Raw genomic sequence first — 25,076 nt, forward strand, 5'->3', positions numbered from 1 at the left:
TTGATGAAAAATTCCATTAAAAAATTGAAAAGAAATCAAAATCTGCGAAAATCTCAATTCTCAAAGTCAAAATTATATTCACTGGCAGTTCGGTACCTCCTCCCGAAATAACATACGGAAAAGAAATACAAATAATGTAAGCTGTGTCTAGCCGCAGTAAATCGCGAAGCGGTAGCTGTTCCTAGATTCTGTGGCTTGTTCCCCACCTCTAAACCTCTCTTTTCCCTCCATCCACAATGAACGATGCATTAATTAAATTGATAAACAAATTTATTTTAAAACACCTAAATAGAGTAATAGATATATTATTTATTTAATTATGGGATAAGTTCGAGTTATTTTATTCAAGCAAGTGATGTGAATTTTGCCAACGACTGGAATCAAAATGCAGAGCATACTGTGTGCTTTTATGTCATTTCACCGCAGAAAGTAATTTTCCATAAATTAGTGAATTTCTATCGAGAAAACAATGCATTCTCCCTGAATATGTTTTAGAGGTAACTAATTTATTTTTGGAATTGTTCTTGTACGATTGCATTGAGATGTACCGGCGGTATCTATTGAATTAGTTTCAAACAGTTGTGATCATACACGAAGACTTGTATCGATAATTATTGATCTTTACATTATCCCATTAGTCTAGTGAAAAAGTTTCGCCTGTTCATTGATTCACATCGAACAGATATTACACGATAATCTAGTGTAGAAATGAAATTCATTTGCGCTCAACTTGATCAATTTTCCTATATTTTGTTTGTTTTCACAGCTAGTTGAATTCATCAATCCAAAATCTAAACATGGATCACAGCGTGAAAGCGATGACCACTAGTCGTGGGTTTTCTCTTTCTCGGATATTCAATCGGCATCGATTTGAAAACGACGAATTGGAATGTTTATACCAGCGTTATGTATTCAAATTGCAACATTCGTCTGTGGCTAGTGTGATAGTACTATTCATCATATTGACATCTCTTTTGGCGAATCTCAGTTTCTTTTACGCTCAAGGACCATCGTCGCAGAATGTATACCATATAGTTCACTGTCTACTATTCGTCATTCTTCTGATTTTCTTGAACACGAAATATATGCACGATTCGTATCTGCTATGGATTTGCTACACAATATTGTTCTTCTGCGGTACGTTCTGCATTGTTTCTTTGCCCATCGGAAGTTCTGCTCCTTCGGAGAATATGATATTGAAAATCGAAACTCGACGAGTTATAGCGGAAGGAGTTTGGCAAATTATATTCGTTATATTTCTCGCGTATACTATGATGCCTGTTAAAATGCTGGTTGCGTTATCATTCGGCATAACATTACCTTTGATTCATTTAGTCACCTCTGTAATATTTGCTCAAGAATTTCCTCATTTAATCTGGCAGCAGGTATTCGTCTTTACTTCTTTTTTTTTAAATCGAAGTTATTAGTGAACGAGGAGTAATCGTGTATTGATTTGTTCGTAGATTGTTAGCAACGTGATCATATTCTCCTGCGTGAATATTATTGGTGTTTTATTACATTCTTTGACTGAAAACGCTCAACGTAAAGTATTTTTGGATACCAGAAATTGTATCGCCGCTAGATTGCATATCGAAGATGAAAATGAAAAACTTGTAAGTGAATCGTTCTGTTTTCTTTATTTAAAAATTCTCATGTTGAGATGAATACTGGGATGTGTTTTAAATTTCGATTATATTGATGAGGCTTCAGACCTTATTTTGTCCTCTCCGAGATGGAAGTGGTGCAATGTAATTATATTTTGTGTTTCTAACTTTCAACTCGTAAGTTAGAGTAGAGATATTTACATTTCCAACTCATCAAGTTGAACACAAACGAAAAATGTAAATTGCATTTCACCGCTTCTATCTGCGGAAGGAGGGACAGAAATAAGATCTGGCGTATGGCGCATGTATTTGTATGTGTATTTAAGTAAAGTATGTATGTAGTCGAAGGTCTTACACTTATTATGTACTGACGTCATTTCTCCGAAATTTTTTAAAATTTCAAATTAATTCGTACGCTTTCATATCCTCTAATTATTTTTAAACAGATTGCTTCTTTATGTATTATTTTTATGGGTGCATTATTCGTACTTAATGTTGCCAAATTATTTCTACAATAAAAAAAAGTATTTTCGTCAAAAAATTATGAACACAAATATTAAAGAATATTTTTTAACGATTTTTTCAGGAAAGACTATTGTTGTCTGTGTTACCTCAGCATGTCGCGATGGAAATGATGAATGATATTATGTCTCCGGTGGAAGGACAGTTTCATAAAATATACATTCAAAAGCATGAAAATGTCAGGTAAAGACGTACCGAAGTCAATGTTTCATTTCGTAGGAACTTTAAATTACATTTTATCGTTATTTTTTTAGCATTCTATTCGCTGATATCGTTGGTTTTACTGTACTGGCATCTCAGTGCACCGCTCAAGAAGTAGTTCGTTTGCTTAATGAATTATTTGGACGTTTCGATCAACTTGCTACGGTCAGTATACAATAATACAGGCATACCTAGTCTCAAACAGTCTCTCTTTAATGATCTAAACATATTTGTATGACTGATTTTAGGAAAATCATTGTTTGAGAATCAAAATTCTTGGTGATTGTTACTACTGTGTTTCCGGACTACCGGAACCTCGTTCAGATCATGCTCGATGTTGCGTTGAAATGGGACTCGATATGATCGATGCTATTGCGTAATTTTTTTTCAATACAAGTTGTTTTTGATTGGTAAAGAGACAATATTGCTCATGCTGAGTTATCTTTGCAGAGCGGTAGTGGAAGCCACTGATGTGAATTTGAACATGCGAGTCGGTATACATTCGGGACGTGTGCTGTGTGGAGTGCTGGGATTACGAAAATGGCAATACGATGTTTGGTCCAATGATGTGACTTTAGCTAACAATATGGAAGCAGGAGGAGAACCAGGGTAACGTAATCAAATCAAATAATAGTCCAAACTTGAATAATATTTTTTAAATTGAAATTTTTTAATTTTTGCAGACGAGTTCATATCACTCAAGCGACGTTGGATTCGTTAGGGGGTGAATATGAAGTAGAGGCTGGTCATGGTGCTACTCGAAATCAGTATTTGAGAGATAATAATGTGACGACTTACTTCGTTATTCCTCCGGCTCGTCGAAGAAAAGTAAGCTTTCTATAAAGTACTTACTGTTTTTTATTAGTAGTCTGCACTTTCATATTTTCATAATCCTGCGTATCAGTAGTTGGAAATTATGAATACATGTTTTAATAATTTCTCAAACCATTGCTGAAAAAAAATTGAATTATGATACGCGTACTTAATAATGTAGGTATTCATGTTCATCAATCATTCGATTTGGTACTTGTGCTTTCAGTACGCTTTTTAGAAACTAGTGTTTGTTTACAAATGTAGGTTTACGGAAATTATATCACAGCAAAAATGTTGGTGATTTTTCGTATCTTCTATTTTAGTTTTAATTTCTATTTACCTACATACGTATAAAGTACGTACATTTGTGATTCGTTTGTAATTTTGTGATGTTTTAAAAGCCTTTACAAATGAAATCTGGTGTTCTTCATGCTGTAAGCGGAGCTGGTCATAAATTGTCGTTTAAAAATGTGTCTAACGTGGTAGTGCAACTGTTGCATTCTATTAAGTATTCTGTCGAAGTACCGTTTAGCAATATCAACGCTGTGTCCGATGGCAAAGGAGTCAGTTCGTATAAGGTAAGTGAATTTTCAACCTGCAAGATATCATTATTTTTTGCGAAAAAAACTGCCGCAATTACGTTCGTTCCATGTTCTCGATTAATTTTGGAGTGAACGAAAATCAAATTATTAGAAAAAATAACAGTTGAAATTTGATTGGTTCGTGAGAAAAAAAATCTGTCAAGAATTCGAAAGATTTGAAATTGAAATTTTTTACAGAATTTTTAATTTTTAAATAATTCTTTTTTTAATAAATATCTGAGTGAATCGAATTGTAAATAGTTTTTTTCTCATATTCATGACCATGACTTACAAAAAAAAAAACTTTTTTGCTTTCAGCCTTTTTTAAAAAAATTGAATTTAATTGTTATTAATTTTGAATTTTAGGTATTGGATTTACAACGTGCCATCAACGAACCATCATCAAGTAGACGAGGAGTTGGAAACGACAGCTCATCATTACTTTTCCGTAATATGGCCGGTGGAAAGGTACGAGTATTTAGTCTACAGTTCAATGGGCAAAAAGTGCTCTAGAAATCGAACTAGGCATTTTTGCGACCCAAAAAATTGAGTTTGCTTTTAGTAGATTTGGTTGCTAATTGCACAAAGAACTGTTGTAGAATGATTTGATAGTGATGTTGCGACCTATCAAAATATTCAAAATGGGTTAAAATTCCCCCGAGAAATTTAAAACTTTCTACTAAAATGTTTCTTGAGCACAAAACTGGGCAATGATTTTTGAGATTTTTGAAAAAGTATACATAACTTGATCTCACAAAATGGGTTAAAATTTCCGCGAGAAATTTCAGCATTTTTGAAGAATCTTGAACACAAAACAAGGATCATGATTAAGTATTCGGATTTTCGAAAAAGTAGGCTATATTTAATAATTCGATATTACAAAAAGAGATAAAATTTCACCAGAAATTCAAATATTTCCTCGAAAATGTTTTTTAAGCATTTTTGAAAAATATCGAGTCGAAAACTTGATTATCATTTTTGAGATTTTTGAAAAAGTGTAATTCGATCGATCATTTTGCGTATTTTGAAGAATTTTGAGCCAAAAACTGGGTCACGATTTTAATTCTCAATCTATTGAAATGGGTGAAAATTTCGCGAAAAATTCGAATAAGTAATTCCAAAAAAATGTATTTTGAAGAATTTTGAGCCAAAAACTGGGTCACGATTTTAAAAAATTTGGAAAAAATGTAATTCTCAATTTATTGAAGTGAGTTGAAATTTTGCGAGAAATTCGAATAATTCCAAAAAATGTATTTTGAAGAATTTTAGCCGAAAACTGAGTTGTGATATTTGAGTTTTTTGAAAAAGTGTAATTTGATCTATCAAAAAAGGTTAATTTTACAGAAAATCCAATTATTTTCATGAAAATGTTGTTTGAGCAGTTTGGAAGAATTTCGAGCCCAAACCTGGGGCACGATTTTCGAGCCCAATCTATTAAAATGGGTTAAAATTTTGTGAGAAATTCGAATAAGCTTAATTCCAAAAAATGTATTTTCAGCCAAAAATTGGATTGTGATTTTTGAGTTTTTAAAAAAAGTGTAATTCAACCTATCAAAATGGATTCAAGATTTCGAGAGAAAATCGAGTATTCTCAAAAATATTTCTTGAATACTTTTGAAAAATTTTGAGCCCAAAACTGAGTCACGATTTTTGAAATTTTTGAAAAAAGTGTAATTAAACCAAATAAAATGGATTAAAATTTCACGAGAATTTCGAATATTTACACTAAGTTTTTTGGGAGCATCTTTTGAAAAATGTTGAGCCCAAAACTGAGTCATAATTTTAGAGTTTTTTGAAAAACTTTTCAATTCAACATATCGAAATGGATCAAGATTTCGAGAGAAAATCGAGTATTTCCTAAAAAATATTTTTTGAGCATTTTAGAAGAATTTTTAGCCCAAAATTGGATCACAATTTTTAGATATTCTTGAAAAAGTGTAATTAAGTCTATCGAAATGAGTTAGAATTTCGCGGGAAATTCGAATATTTCAATAAAAATGTTTTTTGAGCATCTTTTGAAGAATTTTGAGCCTAAAATTGGGGTTACGATTTTTGAGTTTTTTAGAAAAAAGTCAAGCTAATTCGACCTACCTATTGAAATCGTTTGAGATTTCGCAGGAAAATCAAATATTTCCATGAAAATGTTTTTTGAGCTTTTTTGGTGAATTTTGAGCCCAAAATTGGGTCATGGTTTTCGGTATTTTTGAAAAAGTGTGAAGCGACCTATCAAAATTTGTTAAACATTTCCTGAGAAAATCAAATATTTCCAGAAATATGTTTTTTATGATTATTGAAAAATAATTTTCTCAAGTATTTCTGTGGATATCTTTTTCGAAAATCCCTCAGATTGTTATCCTGTTTTCGACTCAAAATGTCTCAAAAATGCTCTTTAAATATTTTCGAGGAAATATTTGGCTTTTTCACGAAATTTTTAACCCATTTTGATGTGTCGAATTAAACTTTTTCAAAAATGACGAAAATCGTGACCCAGTTTTAGGCTCAGCGAAAATCTAAAATACGTCTTTTCTGACATTTTATATCGATTTCTACCAAATACCTAACTGAATGTTTTCGGTCCCAAAATTGCAAACCACTTGACACTTTTTGCCGATTGAACTATTGGACCAATTCATTTTGTTTTATGAGAATTTCAAATTATTATAATAATCTTTGAACGAAATTTCTGTATAGCACAAAGTAACCGAGAAATTTAAACGACCGTTCAAGAAACGCCATTCCAGCATTTATCATCAGCCTTCAAACCGTGTGAATAAGTACTTGAATCAGGCCATAGAGGCACGAAGTGTTGATCGAGAAAAGTCTACTCACGTTAACCTGTTCACACTTTGCTTTAAGGATAAAAATAAAGAGAATCAAGTACGTATTTTTGAAATTTATTTAGATTACGTCTTTTGACAGTACAGTTACAATTATTATTAATTAATCCTCCTATGTTGTATTTGTAGTATCACGCCGATACAGACGCAGGATTCACCAGTTCACTGGCATGCAGTCTTGTAACGTTGGTTCTTGTAGCGGCCATTCAGTTTATTGTTTTACCTAGGACGAAAATTTTGTTGCTATTGTTTTTGATAGCATTTATTTGGAATGCTGTAAGTGATTTTTTTTAGAATTGGTAGTTGTTAAACAAATACATAGATGGTGAATGTTCGGTTCGTGCTACGTTATAAAAAAAAAAAAGAAACAGTGAATTTGTATTTTGTCCGTTTAGTAAAATCCTTTTCGACCATTTGTTATAATGCTTAGGTAACTTTATGTGAGATTATTAATGATAACCTCGTATTGGGGTTTTATAGGTGGTGTTAATGTTGTTATTAGCTGTACGTCTTCGTTGGATTATTTGGGATATTTCGCAAAGTTTCGTATTGCGTATCGCTATTATTACTTTTACCGTTATATTAGTTTACGCTGTAGCTCAAGTGAATGTGGTATGTTGTTTTTTTGTTCATTCGCATGTATAGTAGATACTTATTTAACCGGCGTTTGCTGGCATAGCAAACCATATTGAATTTGGTACCAACGTGTAGCTCTCGCCGAGACGAACACAACGCGCTACCTACAAGCCCCTCTATCTATTCATGGAAAGAAACTGCGAGCGTCTAAAGTGTACCAAATGAGCAAAAAATGAAAAATTGTCAAAATGAAAAATTCGACCTGGGGAGCTTGTAGAGCATTCTTTTAGCTAAAAATTGCAATTTTTGGCATTGGCCTACCTTCATTTTTGAAGAATTTATGCAACTTTGAAGTTTTGAAACAGATCAATTTGAGTAAAATTTCCCAAAAAAAAATTTCATCAAATTTTACTCAAATTGATCTGTTTCAAAACTTCAAAGTTGCATAAATTCTTCAAAAATGAAGGTAGGCCAATGCCAAAAATTGCAATTTTTAGCTAAAAGAATGCTCTACAAGCTCCCCAGGTCGAATTTTTCATTTTGACAATTTTTCATTTTTTGCTCATTTGGTACACTTTAGACGCTCGCAGTTTCTTTCCATGAATAGATAGAGGGGCTTGTAGGTAGCGCGTTGTGTTCGTCTCGGCGAGAGCTACACGTTGGTACCAAATTCAATATGGTTTGCTATGCCACCAAACGCCGGTTAAGCTACCATGGTGGCGGATTGAAAATCACCTTCCTTTGTGAATGTTTTTATACGTAAAAGCTTGAAAAATTGTTCTATTTCAATCTGCCTCCGTAATGGAATTTGACGAATAATAATTTAAACGATGTTCTCGAAATTTTACAGTTTACTTGTCATATTGATCCGGTTTGTCACGAACCATCGAATACGTTGAATTTTACTCATAGTGATGCTGAGCATAGGTTGTGTCCGCTACCGCAGTATATTGTGATTTCTTGCTGTTTGGGGTATTGTACGGTGGCGATTTTTTTGAGATTGCCTATCATCATCAAATGCGTCTTGTTAACCTTTATGTCGGTTATTTATCTGTTGTTTATCGAATTTTCGCATTTCCAACTCTTCGCTTGTTACGATTCGGCAGTTTTGTATGTATTTAAATTGTTACGTGTGATATTTCGCTTTGAAAGTTGATCTAACGCGGGTTTGTTTAATTTCATGCAGGTCCATAGTTCCTTTACATGTCACTAGTATGGTTCAACTGGTTGTGTTTCTTTTAGCTGTTTTATTACATGCTAGGCAGGTCGAATGGACTGCTAGATTAGACTTCCTTTGGCAGATGCAGGTAAAGTTGGCATATTCTCAATCAGTTTTTTCCTACGATTGATGCAAATTGTAACGTTTACTGTATTGTTGTATTTTTTGCTCAGGCGAAAGAAGAAAAGAAAGATATGGATAGTTTGCAGAGAAGTAATAAACACATATTATTCAACTTGTTACCGTCTCATGTTGCCATGCATTTCTTAGATAATCAGTTCAAGAATAATATGGTAATTGAAAACTGAATTTTTTTAAAATGTTCTTTCAAAGTTTCATTTTCATTTCATTGACCAAATATGTGATATTATATTTCAGAATACGTTATCGCAAGAGCTTTATTATCAAAGTTATAACAAAGTAGGGGTATTATTTGCGTCAATTACAAATTATCACGAATTCTATATGGAATTGGATGGTAATAACCAAGGAGTCGAGTGTTTAAGATTGCTCAATGAAATTATCGCTGATTTTGACGAGGTACGTGTATTGAAAGCTAATTTTTAATGATTCTGCTTGTTTTTGTAATTTTAAAGTAATGAAATTATGTTGTATTTTAGCTTTTGAGTGAAGACCGATTTCAAGCTATTGATAAAATCAAAACGGTCGGCTCTACTTACATGGCTGCTGTTGGATTAATGCCGGAACATCGAATTTCCGATCACGATGAGTTATCCGCAGCTCATTATATGAGCGCTTTGGTCGAATTTGTTTTCGCTATGAAAGAGAAACTGATTAATATCAACGATAATTCATATAATAATTTCATGTTGAGAGTGGGTGAGTTTGAATCGAAGATACGATGTTTAGAATAATGAACGAATAGTGAAGCGATAGTTATCGATTTTCTTTGCTTTTAGGAATGAACATTGGTGCCGTTGTAGCCGGTGTAATTGGTGCTAGGAAGCCTCAATATGATATTTGGGGTAATACCGTCAATGTTGCGAGCAGAATGGATTCCACAGGATTGCCCAATCATATTCAAGTAATTTATGATGTTGATTATTTTTTCTAAATTTTTAGTATGTCTCCGAGTTCATTTCGGTGGCGGTGGCGGATCTAAAGAAGAAGGTCAACACGACAAAACACCTCAAAAGGGTCAAAATCTCCCCCCCCCCCAATGCTTTTATATCTAAAATAGGATTCTGAGACAATCCCTCGAATTCATTATCAGGAACTGTAATCACCACAAATGACCATTTTCTCGAACGTTATTTCCCTGACTACCTGACTGAATTCTCGAATCCCCGAACGATCACTTCCCTGAATGAAGTTTTCACAGAAATTAGTATATTTCCAAATGTAAGAATTTCTCGCAATGTTAGAAAGCAAAACAAAACCTTTGAACAATTTCGACATAAACGAGTAGGTATTCATAAAAATTTTGATTAAGTTGCATTTTTTTGAAATTATTTTTGTAAACAAAACGTAAGGCTTTTTGGATGAAAAAAAAAACAGATCGTTTTGGAATTGTTAAAAAAACAACATTTTTTTAGACAATTTGACAAAAGTCCCAGCTTTTTTGACAATTCTGATACAAAAAAAAAATTTGCCAATGTTGACAAAGCGTAGTCCTTTTAGTAGGATTTCTCGAAATTTTGACAAAAAAAAGTAGGTAAAATTGATTGATGTAGATTTTTCTTGTTTTGCAATTTCGACAATCGACCAAACATTTGCCACAAAAAACAAGACTTTCTGGAAATTTTGACCATAAAAAAAATTTCTTCTGCAATTTTGACTAATGAATCAAGATTTGGCAATTTGTAGACAAAAAATGGATCTTTTTTACAATTTTTACAAAAAAGTAGAATTTTTTACAAATTTTAACAAAAAAAAGTAATTTTTTTGGCACCTAATTTTAATGATGAACTTGAATTTTGTTTGCAACTTTTACAAAAAGGGCAGTTATTTTGCAACAAAAAAAGACTTTCTGAGAATTTTTACCTAAAAGAGGTGTTTTTGCAGTTTTGACAAAAAAATAATACATTTTGGCCAAAAAAACAAGACATTTTTCGCAACTTTGTTAAAAATCAGTTCCTTTTATGATTTTTACAAAAAAATATTATCTACTTTTTGCAATTTTGACAAAATATAGACACATTTTTCGACACAACAACCAGAGATTTTCTGAGAATTTTTACCCAAAAAAAGTTTAATTCCAGTTTAGAAAAAAACAACTTACATTTTTTTCAAGTTTAAAGGATAAATTCATCTGACATGTCCACAAAAAAACAGAATATTTCACTCTATTTTGGAAAAAAAATGAAGAATTTTTGGTATTATTTGGTAAAAAATTGGGTTTATTTTTTGGCGAGAAAAAATCAAGATTTTCGGGAAATTTTGACCCCAAAAAAACGGTTTTCTCTGCAACAATTTGGTCAATGTAAACTGACAGCACTTGGCAATTTCAACATGAAAAAAAAAACAGATTTTTTGGCAATTTTGACCATAAAATGGGTATTTTTTACAGTTTTTCAAAAAAAAAAAATACAATTTTTTACGATTTGACAAAAAAGGTACGTTTTTTGACATCAAATTTTGATGAAGACTCGATTTTTGTAAAGCCTCTTCGTGGAAATTTTGATCAAAAAAATTATCTTTCCGCAATTATTTTTACAAGAAAAAAAAAATAGGCATTTTTCGCAGTTTTGAAAAAATGGTTTCTTTTACAGTTCTTGCAAAACAGCAATCTTTTTTGGTAATTTTGATAAAAAATACCCAATTACCTACTTTCTTTTTGTGTTTGCGACTAAAAAACAAGATTTTCTGGAAATGTCCAAAATTTTTTTTTGACAATTTTAGTTGAAAAAAAACAGGCATTTTCTGAAATTTTGACAAAAAATTCATAAAAGTTGAATTTTTTACATATTTTGGCAGAAAAATGAATTTTTGGTAATTTTGAGTTTAATAAAACCGAGGTAGTTTTTTGCGATTTCGACACAGAAAACAGATTTGTTGGCTTTAGAAACGTCCTTTTCCCCAATTTTAGCCAAAAAGAAGGCTTTTAGACAATTAAAATTGAAAACACTGTTTTTTTTGACAATTTTGACATTTTTTACTGTTTTTACAAAAACGTTAGATTTCTTGAAATTTTGACAAAAGGTAGATAAGTTTTTTTGGTAATTTTGATTTTAATAAAACTGAGTGTTTTTTTGCACAGAAAGTAGATTTTTTGGCATCAGAAAAGTCATTTTCCGCAATTTTTACCAAGAACACAACTTTTTGACAATTTTAATTAAAAACACTGGTTTTTTTGACAATTTTGACATTTTTTACTGTTTTCACAAAAACGTAGGGTTTCTTGGGATTTTGTCAAAAAAGTGAGGTTTTTTGGCGATTTTAATTTTTTAAAAAGTGATTTTTGTTTGCTATTTCCACAAAAATCAGTTTTTTCCAACAATAAAGGGGTTTTCAGTCTGTAGTTTTGGCAGAAAAAATACGATTTTCTTGGCAATTTTGGTAAAAAAAGAATCAGCAATGTTCATAGTTCTGACAACAATCAGATTATTCTTAGAAATGTTGGCAAAAAACAAAACTTTTTGAGAAGTTTGACCAAAAAACAGGTGTTCTCTGCAATTTTTAACTCATTTTTGCATTCGGAATTCGGAGAATAGGTTAATGTGCTCATCGAGGAACGCCTGAGAACCCAAAAATGAATTTTTGGCTGATTTTATTGAATTGCACATTTCTTTGGTAATTTCCAGTGACCTGATTGCTTTTTTGAGTGTTTTTACATAATTTTAACATTAACAGGTTTTAGGCACCTTTTCATGCGTTTTTAGAAAGTTTGACACTTTATTTTTACGTTTTTTTTTTTTTTACTTTTTTTCATTCTTTTTTGGCAATTTTTGCAATCAGTTTTTCACTTTTGGGTCATTTAGGCCCATTATTCACGGATGCCCTTTTTTCTGTGTATTAAATTTGCTTCTGATTACCGAATGAAACAGTCGCGTTTTATTTCGAATAAAATATAATTTTTGTTGTAAATTATTCATAATAATATCGAACAATTCATCTTATACAGGTAACGGAAGAAGTCTACCAAGTTCTCAAAAACGAACCTTACCAATTCCAATGTCGCGGTCATGTTAAAGTAAAAGGCAAAGGTGACATGAAGACTTATTTCCTAACAGATAGAAAACAGCTGGGTACAATTAGAGTAGAAGATTTGGCGAATTACAATAATCATAAATCTTACGGTTAGTTATAAAATTACGTGATCATTGATCTTTATAATCATTCTAACCATAGTGACGAATTGACCAACGAGATGTTTTATTTTCAGGTAATATGTACGGTGGCGTAGCTACGCCTCTAGTGTATTTGCAGCAAAATACACGTAGTAATCAAGATTCAATGATGATGTCCCAGTCTATCCATATGGAAGATTACGGTGTTCCTATCAACTTCCAAGGACGAAATATTCGTTGCAGCCATCGCAAGCCGAACGATTCAGCTGAAACTGAAGCCTTGCTACCGAGTTAGTAAACGAATAATTTCACATCAATTATCTACTCGACTGATACGATATTCTTCTAAAATTGTTTGTTTTATTATTACCTGTAGGTGGTTGTAATATGCTACGTGTTTTACCTATACAACACGCACCTCCGCAGCCTCCTCCGATTCATCGATCTCCCCAAATTAGCAGAATGGTTGATCATTCTTCTCAACCTCCTCCACTTCCTCCGCATAAAGGTGTTACTCAGGTTTTCCCGCCGTCGAAAAGCTCGGCTAGTTCTTACAATAGCGCGAGGTATGTAAATTTCGAAGATTTAATTTTACACTTGAGATTATCATGGAATACGATATTTTATTTTTGTTTTATTTTTCACAGTTACTGTATCGCGAAACCTAAAGTAGTCGTTTACAGTAAAATGATGCGCAACATGGAAACTAATCCGATAATAGCAGCCATACCGAAACACGAACATCGTAATCAGAAAAGCTGCGAATCCAACTTTCACAGAAACGAGCCGAAATTCGTACGTAGTATAGATCACGAGAACTTCAATTCGCCTCCGAAATACAGTTCGATTCACGAACCGAAGTCGTCGCAATTCGACAACGTAATGCGAAAACCGAATTCGAAGAGTAGCGACGTACCGTACTTGAAACCGTTACCTAGACCACCAAAGACCGCATCCCATCATCGTTCCAGTAAGCATAAAAAGAAACAAGTACTTCCGCATCACTTACAAAAACATCATTCGGATGAAAGTCTGGCTAGTTACGCAGCCGCTCGTTTCTCCGATGGTCAAACTAGAGCGCATTCGTCCGCAGATGAAATCAGTTCCTTGAATCATTCGCCCAGTGTAAGCTCGTCGGATGAAAGTTTCAGCAAAACTACCGACGCTTCGCCTTCACCGTCGCCTCCTATAGTTCAAGATTCGAAAAGATGGCTATTTATGTCTGGCGTCGATCCGTGCTCATCTCCGGATATGTCACCGCATCATACATCGGAACGACCAGCGTTACCGTACGGAGTCGGATGCTCGTCTCCGAATCATAATTCGTTCAAAACCCATCCCAACGAATCGAATCAGCAGCCGCTTTACAGTAATCCCATAAAGCACTCGCATAACAACGATAAACTCGCTCATCAGTCTAAAATTCCCGCCGATTATCATCAAAATCGTACCGGTTCGAATAAAAAGAAAGAGAAAATCTCGCCCGAAACGTTAATGGCGTTGGCTACAGCCGAAGGTAACACAACGTCGGATTCGACCAACTGTCTCAGTGCCTTAGATTCGTATCAAGGCGACACCTGTACGAGTTTCGAGTATAAAAAGCATTCGAAACGGCGTCGAAATAAACATTCGATTTCGAATCTAGATAAAAGTAATCGTATCGTGAAATATCTCGGCCACGAGAGGAAATCTAACGTCGAATACGACGAAATAAAACAAATGCTGAAAAGTTCCAAAAAAGATAGCTCCAGTCAAACGGACTTGAAAATACCGCATTGCGTTTCTTCGTTGTTGCGTAAAAATGCCGATAAAGCTATCGATATTGAGCAGAAAATCATGGAAATATTCGAAGAACAAGAGCTACTCCATAGTATGACTAACGATAATATTGTACAAGATGATAATCTGATGAAAGGATACAGCGACGAGTCGTTGTTACGAGATATCGATCTGAAAGATTCCGATATGAGTAAAGATTACAGGAGTAAACAGTACGATTTCGAGATGGCCGATCTTGGCTCGTGTTCGCAAATGCGATTTTCCTTAGAGTAAGTTTTGAAAAAATGTATAACGAGTTGAGTATTAAGGTTTTAAAAATCATTTTCTCGTTCATTTGCTTATTTTAGCGATTGTTACGATAAAGAAAAAGGAAAAGAAGACGAAGAAATGATCCAGAATGGTAATAAACATCACCTAGAAAAATTCGAAGAAGAAGAAAGACAAATTGCCGAACAAGTTGAAAAACAAGTACGAGTAGAAATTTTATAATTTTTAGGATTTCTGTAGAAATTCTCTAATGGATTTTTTTCCACTTCAGGAAGCGGAAGTTAGAAGGATGTTAGGATCTGAGAGTATCGAAGAAATGTTCGATCAACCCGAATGGAGTGAGGATGATCTGGACGATGATGGAGAAAACGTCAATTCCGAATCTATAGCTCAAGATGAAAAAAATCAACAGTATTTATCGAACGAAGGATCCTCGAAGGATGGCGCAGAAGGTGAGTAGCTGGACAATTCTCTTGCGTATTACGTTAGTCTACATGGGTTTATAATGTCAAGAAATGAGTTTATGAGTTTTTTGTCATTTTCATATTTGTACAATTGGGGGGGGGGGGTGTAGTCCAGAAACCTTCAATTTTCAAAATGGCTGCGACGAAAGAAATTTTTTATATGATAAATTCTGGCCACTCTTCTCATTCCGAATTGTTTACTTTACCTTTGCTGTTGTACAATGAGGGGGGTGAGACTAGAGGGTCTTGAGTGTAATTTTTGGGCAAACTTAGCAAAACGATAGTTACGCAAGGCTACAAGGCTTCATCAAGTCGATATGTAGCAGTGGAATTTTGAAGTTGAACCCTCTCCAATTTTGAGTGTTGTGGAATTATTCAAAAGTTACCTATGTTGCAACCTATCAAAATGAGTTAAAATTTAACAAAAAATTATAATATTTCCACAAAAATATTTTTTGAGAATTTTTTAAGAATTTTGATTTTAAAATTAGGTTATGATTTTTACGATCTTTGAAAAAGTCTAATTTAACCAACCGAAATAGATTAAAATTGAGATAGAAAAAGGAATATTTTTTCGAAATAGGATTTTGAGGATTTTCGAACAATTTTGAACCCAAAATTGGGCGATGATTTTTGAGATTTTTGAAAAAATTTGCTGGGATCTATAGAAATGAGTTGAAATTTTTCGAGAAAATCAACTACTTCCTCAAAATTGATTTTTTAGCATTTTTTAAAAAATAATTTTAAGCCCAAAATTGAGTCATAATTTTTGGGGTTTTCGAAAAAAATTATTGCAATCAAATAAAACGAGATAAAATTTCGCGAAAAAATTAAATATTTTCTCAAAATTGGTTTTTTGTGCTTTTGAAGAATTTTAAGCCAAAAATAGGGTCATGATTTTTGAGATTTTCGAAAAAGTTTATTGCGACCTATCAAAATAAGTTAAATTTCGCGAGAAAATTGAACATTTCCTTGAAATTGTTTTTGAGCATTTGTGAAAAATTTTGAGCCCAAAATTGGGTCATTTTTTTGGGATTTTTGAGATATACATATTTCATTGCGATCTATCAAAATCGGTTAAAATTTCGTCAGAAAATTGAATATTTTCACAAAATTGTTTTTTGAGCATTTTCGAAAATTTTGAGCCCAAAATTGAGACAAGATTCTTGGAATTTTTGAAAAAATTTAATGCAACCTATAAAAATGGGTTTTAATTTTATGAAAAAATTTAATTTGTCCTCGAAGTGTATTTTTGAAGAATTTTAAGCCAAAAATTGGGTCACGGTTTTCGAAATTTTCGAAAAAGTTTGCTGCGATCTATAAAAATGGGTCAAAATTTCTCGAGAAAATTAATATTTTCCACAAAATTGTTTTTTGAGCATTTTCGATCAATTCAAGCCCAAAATTGGGTCATGTTTTTTGGAATTTTTGAAAATGTTTACTGCCCCATATCAAAATGTGTCAAATTTTGCGAGAAAATTGAATATTTCCTCGAAATTGTTTTTTGAGCATTTCTGAAGAATTTTGAGCCCAGAATTGGGTCATGTTTTTGGACATTTTTGTGATGGTTCATTGCGACCTATCAAAATAGGTTAAAATTTCGCGAGAAAATTGAATATTTCCTCAAAATTGTTTTTTGAGCATTTCTGAAGAATTTTGAGCCCAAAATTGGGTTATACTTTTGGAAATTTTTGAGATATTTGATCGTGACCCATCAAAATAGGTTGAAATTTTGTGAGAAAATTGAATATTTCCTCGAAATTGTTTTTTGAGCATTTTTGAAAAATTTTGAACCCAAAATTTGGTCATGTTTTTAGAGATTTTTGAGATAGTTCATTGCGACCTATTAAAATAGGTTAAAATTTCGCGAGAAAATTGAATATCTCCTCGAAATTGTTTTTTGAGCATTTTTGAAAAAAAATTTCGAGCCCAAAATTTGATCATGATTTTTGGGATTTCTGATAGTTTACTCCAATTTACTAAAATGGGTTAAAATTTCGCGAGAAAATTGAATATTTCCTCAAAATTGTTTTTTAAACATTTTTAAAGAATTTTGTGTCAGAAATTGGGTCATGATTTTTGGGATTTTTGAAAAAGTGTTATGGGACCTATTAAAATAGAGTAAAATTTCTCTAGAAAATTAAATATTTCCTAAAAATTGTTTTTTGAACATTTTCCAAGAAATTTTGAGCCAAAAATTGGATTTTGATTTTTGGAATTTTTAAGAAAGTTTTTTGCGACGTATCAAATTTTTAAAGAATTTTTTGAGTTCAAAGTTGGATAATAATTTTGAAGATTCAAAAAGTGTAATGCTACCTGTAAATATTTTTTTAGAATTTTTGAGGAAATTTTGAGCCTAAAATCAAATCAATTTTTCGAATGGTCATGATAAGAGTTGTACGACCATTGGTCGGTGTAAACTTTTTAAAAAATCTCAAAAATCCTGATTCAATTTCGAGCTCAAAATTCAACAAAACCGCTCAAACAAACAATTTCGTGGAAATATTTGAATTTCTCACGAAATTTAAAGCTATTTTGATAGTTCTAATCCAAGTAAGTAAACTTTTTCAAAAAATTCAAAAAATCATAATCCAATTTTGAGCTTAAAATTCTTCAAAAATGCTCAACATTCTACAAGAGTTCATTTTTACTCTAAATGGGGGGGGGGGGGGGTCGACTTAATAGTTTCACTGCTTCCTATTGTGGCAGCCATTTTTCGCGAACTTTGGTGCAATTGGCATGAAATGAACTTCTGTATATCTACCAACAGCAAATTGAATTTCTTAGGTCGCAAAACTGCAAGCCAAATTCGATTTATAGTGCAGTTTTTGCCACAGACTATACGGAAGATTTTGTAAATTTTTTCAACAATCATTATAATACGACCGTATACTTTTTTCAGGTTCAAATATGGCGCCCAAGAATTACAGTCCGGATGCTGGGTATCATTTAGACGAAGATAACGTCAGTCTATCTTCTCGAACGTCTAGCCGTATATTTGATTCCGACGCTGTGATGAGTTTAGACTCATTGAGTGTGTTTTACGATTCCGAGTACGATAACTATTACATGGACGATAACGCATTATTTACGCCTCCATTTTGTCGTCAACGAGCCGACAAAGAGGAGATGAATTACAGTATTAATTCGAATCTAGCGAATATTCGATCTGTATCCGAAAATATTACTCGAAATTTCGGTCAATCTAGATCTGAAACTGATGGTGAAATGTAAAGCCGTTTCTGATACGTGCACAAAATCCAGACATTTTTTCCATTTTTGTTTGTTCTTTGTTTTGTTGTTTTTGTTCTTTTTTTTTTTGCGTCGTAGGTACTTAAAAAGTACCGAATTTTACGTTTTAATATTGAAAGGTTTATATGTTATAAGGTATCCGTTAAAGTTTCTATTTTTGGTGTAATTACGCTTATCATTTTATTGTTAACGTTACGCGTATCGCGTGCTGAATATAATTCAAGAGATTTGGATTACGGAGTGGCTTATAGGTAGGTAATTTGTTTCATTGTAATATTACTTGTATTTTTTGGAATGTAAGTCGTTTAGGTGCAAATGAAGTACCACGTGCTAAAGTAACGTGATAAATCTCATTTCATTGTTGAATATTTTAAAGCATTTATTATAGTAGGTAAATCATCGTGTGTTCGTGAGGTAATTATGATGATGATTTTTTTGAAAAATCAAATTTTCATTCTCATCGTGTATACTACTTATAATAATTTCAGTTTTATCGAACGGAAATCAAAACAGCGTGTTTTTCATTTCAGACGATAATCGTTTTTCCGAGTATTATAATTTATTGTGTTGATTTTTTTAAACTGGTTTTTAAATGTTTTTAAACGCAGTTTGTAATTTTATGTATTCGGATTTTTTTGATATGAAAACTACTATTTTAAAAAAGAAATCAAAAACGTTAACCTTTTTTGGCATCAATTGTGGTGTCAAAAAAATTCAAAGTTAACGAACTCCTCTAACAAACATTTGAACGAATTTTTAATATTTAGTCGATTTTGTGATATATTACTGCAAACTTAATTATTGAGTAAGGTTTAGATGATTTTATTGTGTATTATATACGTTGTAAGTAGGTTCTATATTTACGCCATGTAGTGCGAATATGCTATTTATTTATTATTTAACTCTATTCTTCGTGAACCGGTTACTAAATATTGTGCGTGTATTAGGGTGTAATGCATCTTATTTTGTTAAATTGGAATTTCCATCTCCCACCTCCCCTCCCCAAAGTTGTCACTTCGGTTGAGAAAATAATTCTTCATCTTTTTCCCTTCCTATCTGCAAAAAAGTGGTGCCGGTTGGAAATGTCCCCACCACAATGAAAAAAATCAATTCACACAATGCTTTGTTTCTGCATCAGAATTTTTCTGAATAATCCGCTTTTCTAGAAAAATATCTCAACGACTCTTCAAACCGTAATGGGTCCCCCTAGTAAGGAGCCCCCAAAAGTTGAAAATGACCAAAAAAAATAAGAATAAATCCAAATTAGGAAATTTTTATTAGAAATATCCCATTTGGCATTTTCATATTGTTATTGTTCTACACACCCTCTTTTCAAGTAAAATCCTTAGGTCCCCAAATAATGTAGTTTTTTCCAAGTATATAAAAGCCCCCCCCCCCCGCCGCATAGAAAAATATAAATCTACAAGAAAACATATGGAAAATTGATATCTGTCAGGGTGTGTAGTGTGTACCTACCTGCTGAAAAATTTATGAATTCACAAAAAAGAATACAAAATTAGGAAATGACCTGAAAAAAGTGTGAAAAATAGTCGAAAATGTACAAAATTTATTCAAAATTTTGAAAGGATTTGTAAAATGAAAAAAAATCACATGAAGAAAATCCATGTTTGAAAATTTTTGCAGGTCGAGTTTTTTTCTACCAAAGAAAAGTTGATATTGTCGCGTTTTCATATTTTATATCTTACAAAAAAAGTACTAAATCGGAAAATGACCCAAAAAAGTATTAAAAACCGTCGAAAATCTATGGAATTTGTACAAAACGTTGAAAGGATTTTTATAATGAAAAAAAAATCAAATTAATGAAGGAACTCGTGTTTGAAAAATTTTTGCACATTGAGTTTTTTCTACCAAAGGAAATTGAATATTGTCGCGTTTTCATAGTTTTTATTGTACAAAAAAAGTGCAAACTTGGAAAATGACCTAAAAAAGTAGGTACCTATAAAAAACCGTCGAAAATGTGCAATTTTGAAAGGATTTTCTAAATGAAAAAAAAAAACCAAAATGCAGAAAACCCGTGTTTGAAAAATTTTTGCATATCAAGTTTTGTTTTTTTTACCAAAGACAAGTGAGTATTGTTGCCTTTTCATCATGCAAAAAAAAAAAAAAAAAACAGAAAAAGTACAAAATTAGAAAATGACCTAAAAAAGTATTGAAAACCGTTGAAAATGTATAAAATTTGTACAAAATTTTGAAAAGAAAAAAAAACAAAATGAAGAAAACCCGTGTTTGAAAAATTTTTACATGTCAAGTCTTGTTTTTTCTACCAAAGAAAAGTGAATATTGTTGCCTTTTTATCATGCAGAAAAAAATACAGAAAAAGTACAAAATTAGAAAATTACCTAAAAAAGTATTGAAAATTGTTGAAAATGTACAAAATTTGTACAAAATTTTGAAAAGAAATTTTAAAATGAAAAAAAAAAACAAAATGAAGAAAACCCGTGTTTGAAAAATTTTTACATGTCAAGTCTTGTTTTTTCTACCAAAGAAAAGTCTAATATTGTTGCCTTTTTATCATGCAGAAAAAAATACAGAAAAAGTACAAAATTAGAAAATTACCTAAAAAAGTATTGAAAATTGTTGAAAATGTACAAAATTTGTATGAAATTTTGAAAGGACTTTTGAAACGAAAAAAAAATTAAATGAAGAAAACCCGTGTTTGAAAAATCTTTGCATGTCAAGTTTTGTTTTTTCTACCAAAGAAAAGTGAATATTGTTGCATTTTCATAGTTTAATATTGTACAAAAAAAAAGTACCAAAAAAGTACAAAATTGGAAAATAATTTTTGAAAGGATTTTTAAAATGAAAAAAAAATCAAATGAAAAAAACCAGTGTTTGAAAAATTTTTGCATGTCAAGTTTTGTTTTTTCTACCAAAGAAACGTGAATATCGTTGCATTTTCATAGTTTATATTGTACAAAAAAAAATACCAAAAAAGTACAAAATTGGAAAATAATTTTTGAAAGGATTTTTAAAATGAAAAAAAAATCAAATGAAGAAAAACCGTGTTTGAAAAATCTTTGCATGTCAAGTTTTGTTTTTTCTACCAAAGAAAAGTGAATATTGTTGCATTTTCATAGTTTATATTGTACAAAAAAAAAAAAAAAAAATACCAAAAAAGTACAAAATTGGAAAATAATTTTTGAAAGGATTTTTAAAATGAAAAAAACCAGTGTTTGAAAAATCTTTGCATGTCAAGTTTTGTTTTTTCTACCAAAGAAAAGTGAATATCGTTGCATTTTCATAGTTTATATTGTACAAAAAAAAAATACCAAAAAAGTACAAAATTGGAAAATAATTTTTGAAAGGATTTTTAAAATGAAAAAAAATCAAATGAAGAAAAACCGTGTTTGAAAAATTTTTGCAGGTCGGGTTTTGTTTTTTCTACCAAAGAAAAGTGAAGATTGTCGCCTTTTCATAGTTTATATCATTCAAAAAAAAAAAAAAAAAAAAAAAAAAAAAACAGAAAAAGTACAAAATTAAAAAATAACCTAAAAAAGTAGTAGGTATTGAAAATTTATTGTTGAAATTGTACAAAATTTGTATGAAATTTTGAAAGGACTTTTAAAATGAAAAAAAAAATCAAATGAAAAAAACCAGTGTTTGAAAAATTTTTGCATGTCAAGTTTTGTTTTTTCTATCAAAGAAAACAGAAAAGTGGATATTATCGCGTTTTCATGGTTTATATTGTACAAAAAAAGGTACAAAATTTTGTTTTTTTTGGATTTGCTAGACATCCTGTCTGTACAAATTTTTTGAAAATGTTTCATTTCTGGGCAGAATACTTTTGCATAGGTATGTAACCACTCTTTCAAGAAAACTCCTTCGTTGGTCTTCTAAATTTTATTTCACTTTATACACTCAGTCATTATTTTTGGCCATTGGTAGTATTTGGTACTGTGACATCTCATACAAGAATCAAATTTCCATTTTTACGCAATCTGTTAACCATGATTGTTGATTTAGTATCTAAAGAAATTCCAGCTCCAATTTGATAGCATCCGCATGTATTGTTGTTGGCAGTCCTAATTTGTTTTCTTGTGAATTCCTCAATGTATAATATTTCTTACAAAGCTGATCATAATATCTTGTAAAATCGTGAAAGTCGTCTAAATACTGGACGTTTTATTTTTTCTAACATGGTTGGAGAAAATTTTCTCATGAAACCTGGCTACTTTAGCTCGTTTACAAATATTTTTTTCATAAGTACGAGTGGGTATAATAATTAGAACATCTCTTCTCTCTAATCCAGAGGATTAGCCATAATAAGTGGAGATAAAAGGACTAAAATTTGAAAATCTCATGGCGTGATTTTCTCCTTCGAGGTAACAACTTAAGGGGGTGGGAAAAAAAATTTAAAAATCCACCATAGGTACAAATAAATAAGGTATCACTACACCCTAGTACGTAATGTGTATGTTCATTGTCTATTCGTGTAATTTTAGTGTGAGTTTTTTGTTCGTGTACCTACTACTTATTTATGTTTCGTTTTGTGACATTAATTATTTTAACTTGTTGTGTTTTAAAATTGCTGCTTAATATGGTGCTTTTTTGTACTTCCGGATATTATGTTTTTATTTTATAAAGCGGATACGTGCCTTTGAAATTTTGTTACCTTAAAATTACGTATTTCCAAAAAGCTTCGTTTTTTTGGTTGTATATCTGCAACGTAGTGATGAATGAGAATGATGATGTAGACGAAGTTACGAGAATTTTAGCATGTTTTTTTTTTTGTTTTTTAATTTTATCTACTTACCGTACGTACTTAGCTAGAGGTAAAATTGCGCTATTGTATTCGTGTGTGTGTACATTTTCCGGTGTAAATATCGCTCAATTTTTGGTTTAAAATAATTTGAACTGTGATTTGTGCTAAATTCTCTCTCTATACGTATTGAAAATTGAAGTGCATTCGTCATTTTTTTGGTGACTTGAATTTTTAAACTTTGGGAGTTTTAATTACGCGGGTACAGGTACTTATTTAACATTATTTTCACTGCTGTTTGATAAGATAAAGTTTGGCAAGTTATATATCTGGTAATTCTTTGTTATTTTACTGAAATATTTCATTTCTAAATTACCTACTCTTATTGAATTAAATTCGCCAAAATTATCTGTTCGATGTTCGATTAATTAATGAAAATCTACTAGTGAAATGCGATTATCATCGATGTATGTAGGAGTTATCAGAATGAACAAGCTTTTATTCAATGGACTTTCGTTTGTATTTTTTATTCATAAAAATGAGTACTTAATATTTTTAATTTTCTATTTAACGAATCACCACTGTTGTGACTGGCAGTTCCTGTATTCATTTTTTTTTTTTTTTTTTTTCTACTTTTTAGTAGGTACTTACGAGACATTATACGTAATTTAAAACAATTCATTGTTGACAAATCGAAGCTTTATTCATTAGTGATCATGTAATGTATGTAAAATGCAGTGTAATTTGATAGGGTGGGTTGCGTACAATGCGTAGTGGGTTGTTGAGATCGGCTTATTTTATTAAATCATTGAATGAAATACATCACTAATTTTTTAGGGTATATTTTTTGAATTATTCGAGGTTTTTTTTACATTATTTTAGGTTGAAAATTGTAATAATTGAACATACTAGTTTATAGTCAAAGCGACAAAACGTGTCAAGTTGGGCTTGCATTTTCGCGATCTTAAAAATTCAGTATGCTTTTGGTAGATGGGTCTTAAATGTCAAAAAATACATAGTTTAGATTTTTCCAACATTTTTTGAAGAGGTTTGAGCTCAAAATTGGGTCATGATTTCTGTAATTGTTGAAAAACTTCAATTCGACATATCAAAATGGGTTAAAAATTTCGCGAAGAAGTCAAATATTTCCTCGAAAATATTTTTTGAGCATTTTTGAAAAAGTTTGATCCGAAAATTGAATAATAATCTGATGGATTTCCGAAAAGGATGTCACGTAACCTATCAAAATGGTTCTAAATTCTAGAAGAGAATCACCAATTTCAAAGAAACTTTTTTTGAGCACTTGTGAAAAATTTAGGGTAAAAAAATGTGTCAATTTTTTCGATTATTTCGATAGGTCAAAATCTCAAAAATCGTGACGCAGTTTTGGGCTCAAAATTCTTCAAAAATACTCTGAAAACATTTTCGTGGAAATATTCGAATTTATCGCGAAATTTTTGACTCGTTTTGTTACGTTGAATTACAATTTTTCAAAAATCTCCGAAATTTTGACCCAATTTTCGGCTCAAAATGCTCCAAAAATGCTCAAAAAATATTTTCGTGGAAATATTGGTTTTTTGCAAAATGTTGACCCATTTTGATAGGTTGAATTACACTGTTTCTAAAAAAGTCTCAAAAATTATAACCCATTTTCGAGCTCAAAATTCTTCAAAAATGCTCAAAAATCATTTTTGTGGGAATATTAGAATTTTTCGAGAAAAAATAGCTTATTTTTTGTTAGGTTGAATTATCTACACCTTTTTAAAAATTTCAAAATCATGACCTTCCAGTTCTGGGCTCAAAATGCTCTAAAAATGCTCAAAAAACATTTTCAGGGAAATATTTGAATTTCTCGCGAAATTTCAACTTATTTTGATAGGTCGCAACATCACTTTTAAAAAGACTCCACAACAATTGATTTCTGCTCCTGCTCGAAATGGGGTGAGGGGGCGGGCGTAACTTTAAAATTCCCAAAAATCACTTGAAGATGC

At 31.5% G+C, this 25,076-nt stretch overlaps 1 protein-coding gene across 1 annotated transcript; it reads left to right on the forward strand.

The window, feature by feature from the left end:
• The first annotated feature begins 233 nt into the window (after positions 1 to 233).
• rut (rutabaga) lies at positions 234 to 20,826 on the forward strand. Its single transcript, XM_065344201.1, has 26 exons — positions 234 to 497; positions 767 to 1,385; positions 1,464 to 1,613; positions 2,191 to 2,309; positions 2,381 to 2,492; positions 2,576 to 2,703; positions 2,778 to 2,936; positions 3,011 to 3,155; positions 3,542 to 3,718; positions 4,088 to 4,189; positions 6,413 to 6,598; positions 6,688 to 6,834; positions 7,039 to 7,170; positions 7,985 to 8,244; positions 8,321 to 8,441; positions 8,527 to 8,646; positions 8,732 to 8,893; positions 8,974 to 9,193; positions 9,274 to 9,398; positions 12,438 to 12,612; positions 12,699 to 12,893; positions 12,980 to 13,169; positions 13,251 to 14,651; positions 14,730 to 14,850; positions 14,921 to 15,101; positions 18,016 to 20,826. Exons 2-26 carry the CDS (start codon positions 798 to 800, stop codon positions 18,345 to 18,347), a joined length of 5,748 nt encoding a protein of 1,915 aa, XP_065200273.1. The 5' UTR covers positions 234 to 497; positions 767 to 797; the 3' UTR covers positions 18,348 to 20,826.
• Positions 20,827 to 25,076: the final 4,250 nt, after the last annotated feature.

This window comes from Planococcus citri, chromosome 1 (assembly GCF_950023065.1).
Source record: "Planococcus citri chromosome 1, ihPlaCitr1.1, whole genome shotgun sequence".
Lineage (NCBI taxonomy): Eukaryota > Metazoa > Arthropoda > Insecta > Hemiptera > Pseudococcidae > Planococcus > Planococcus citri.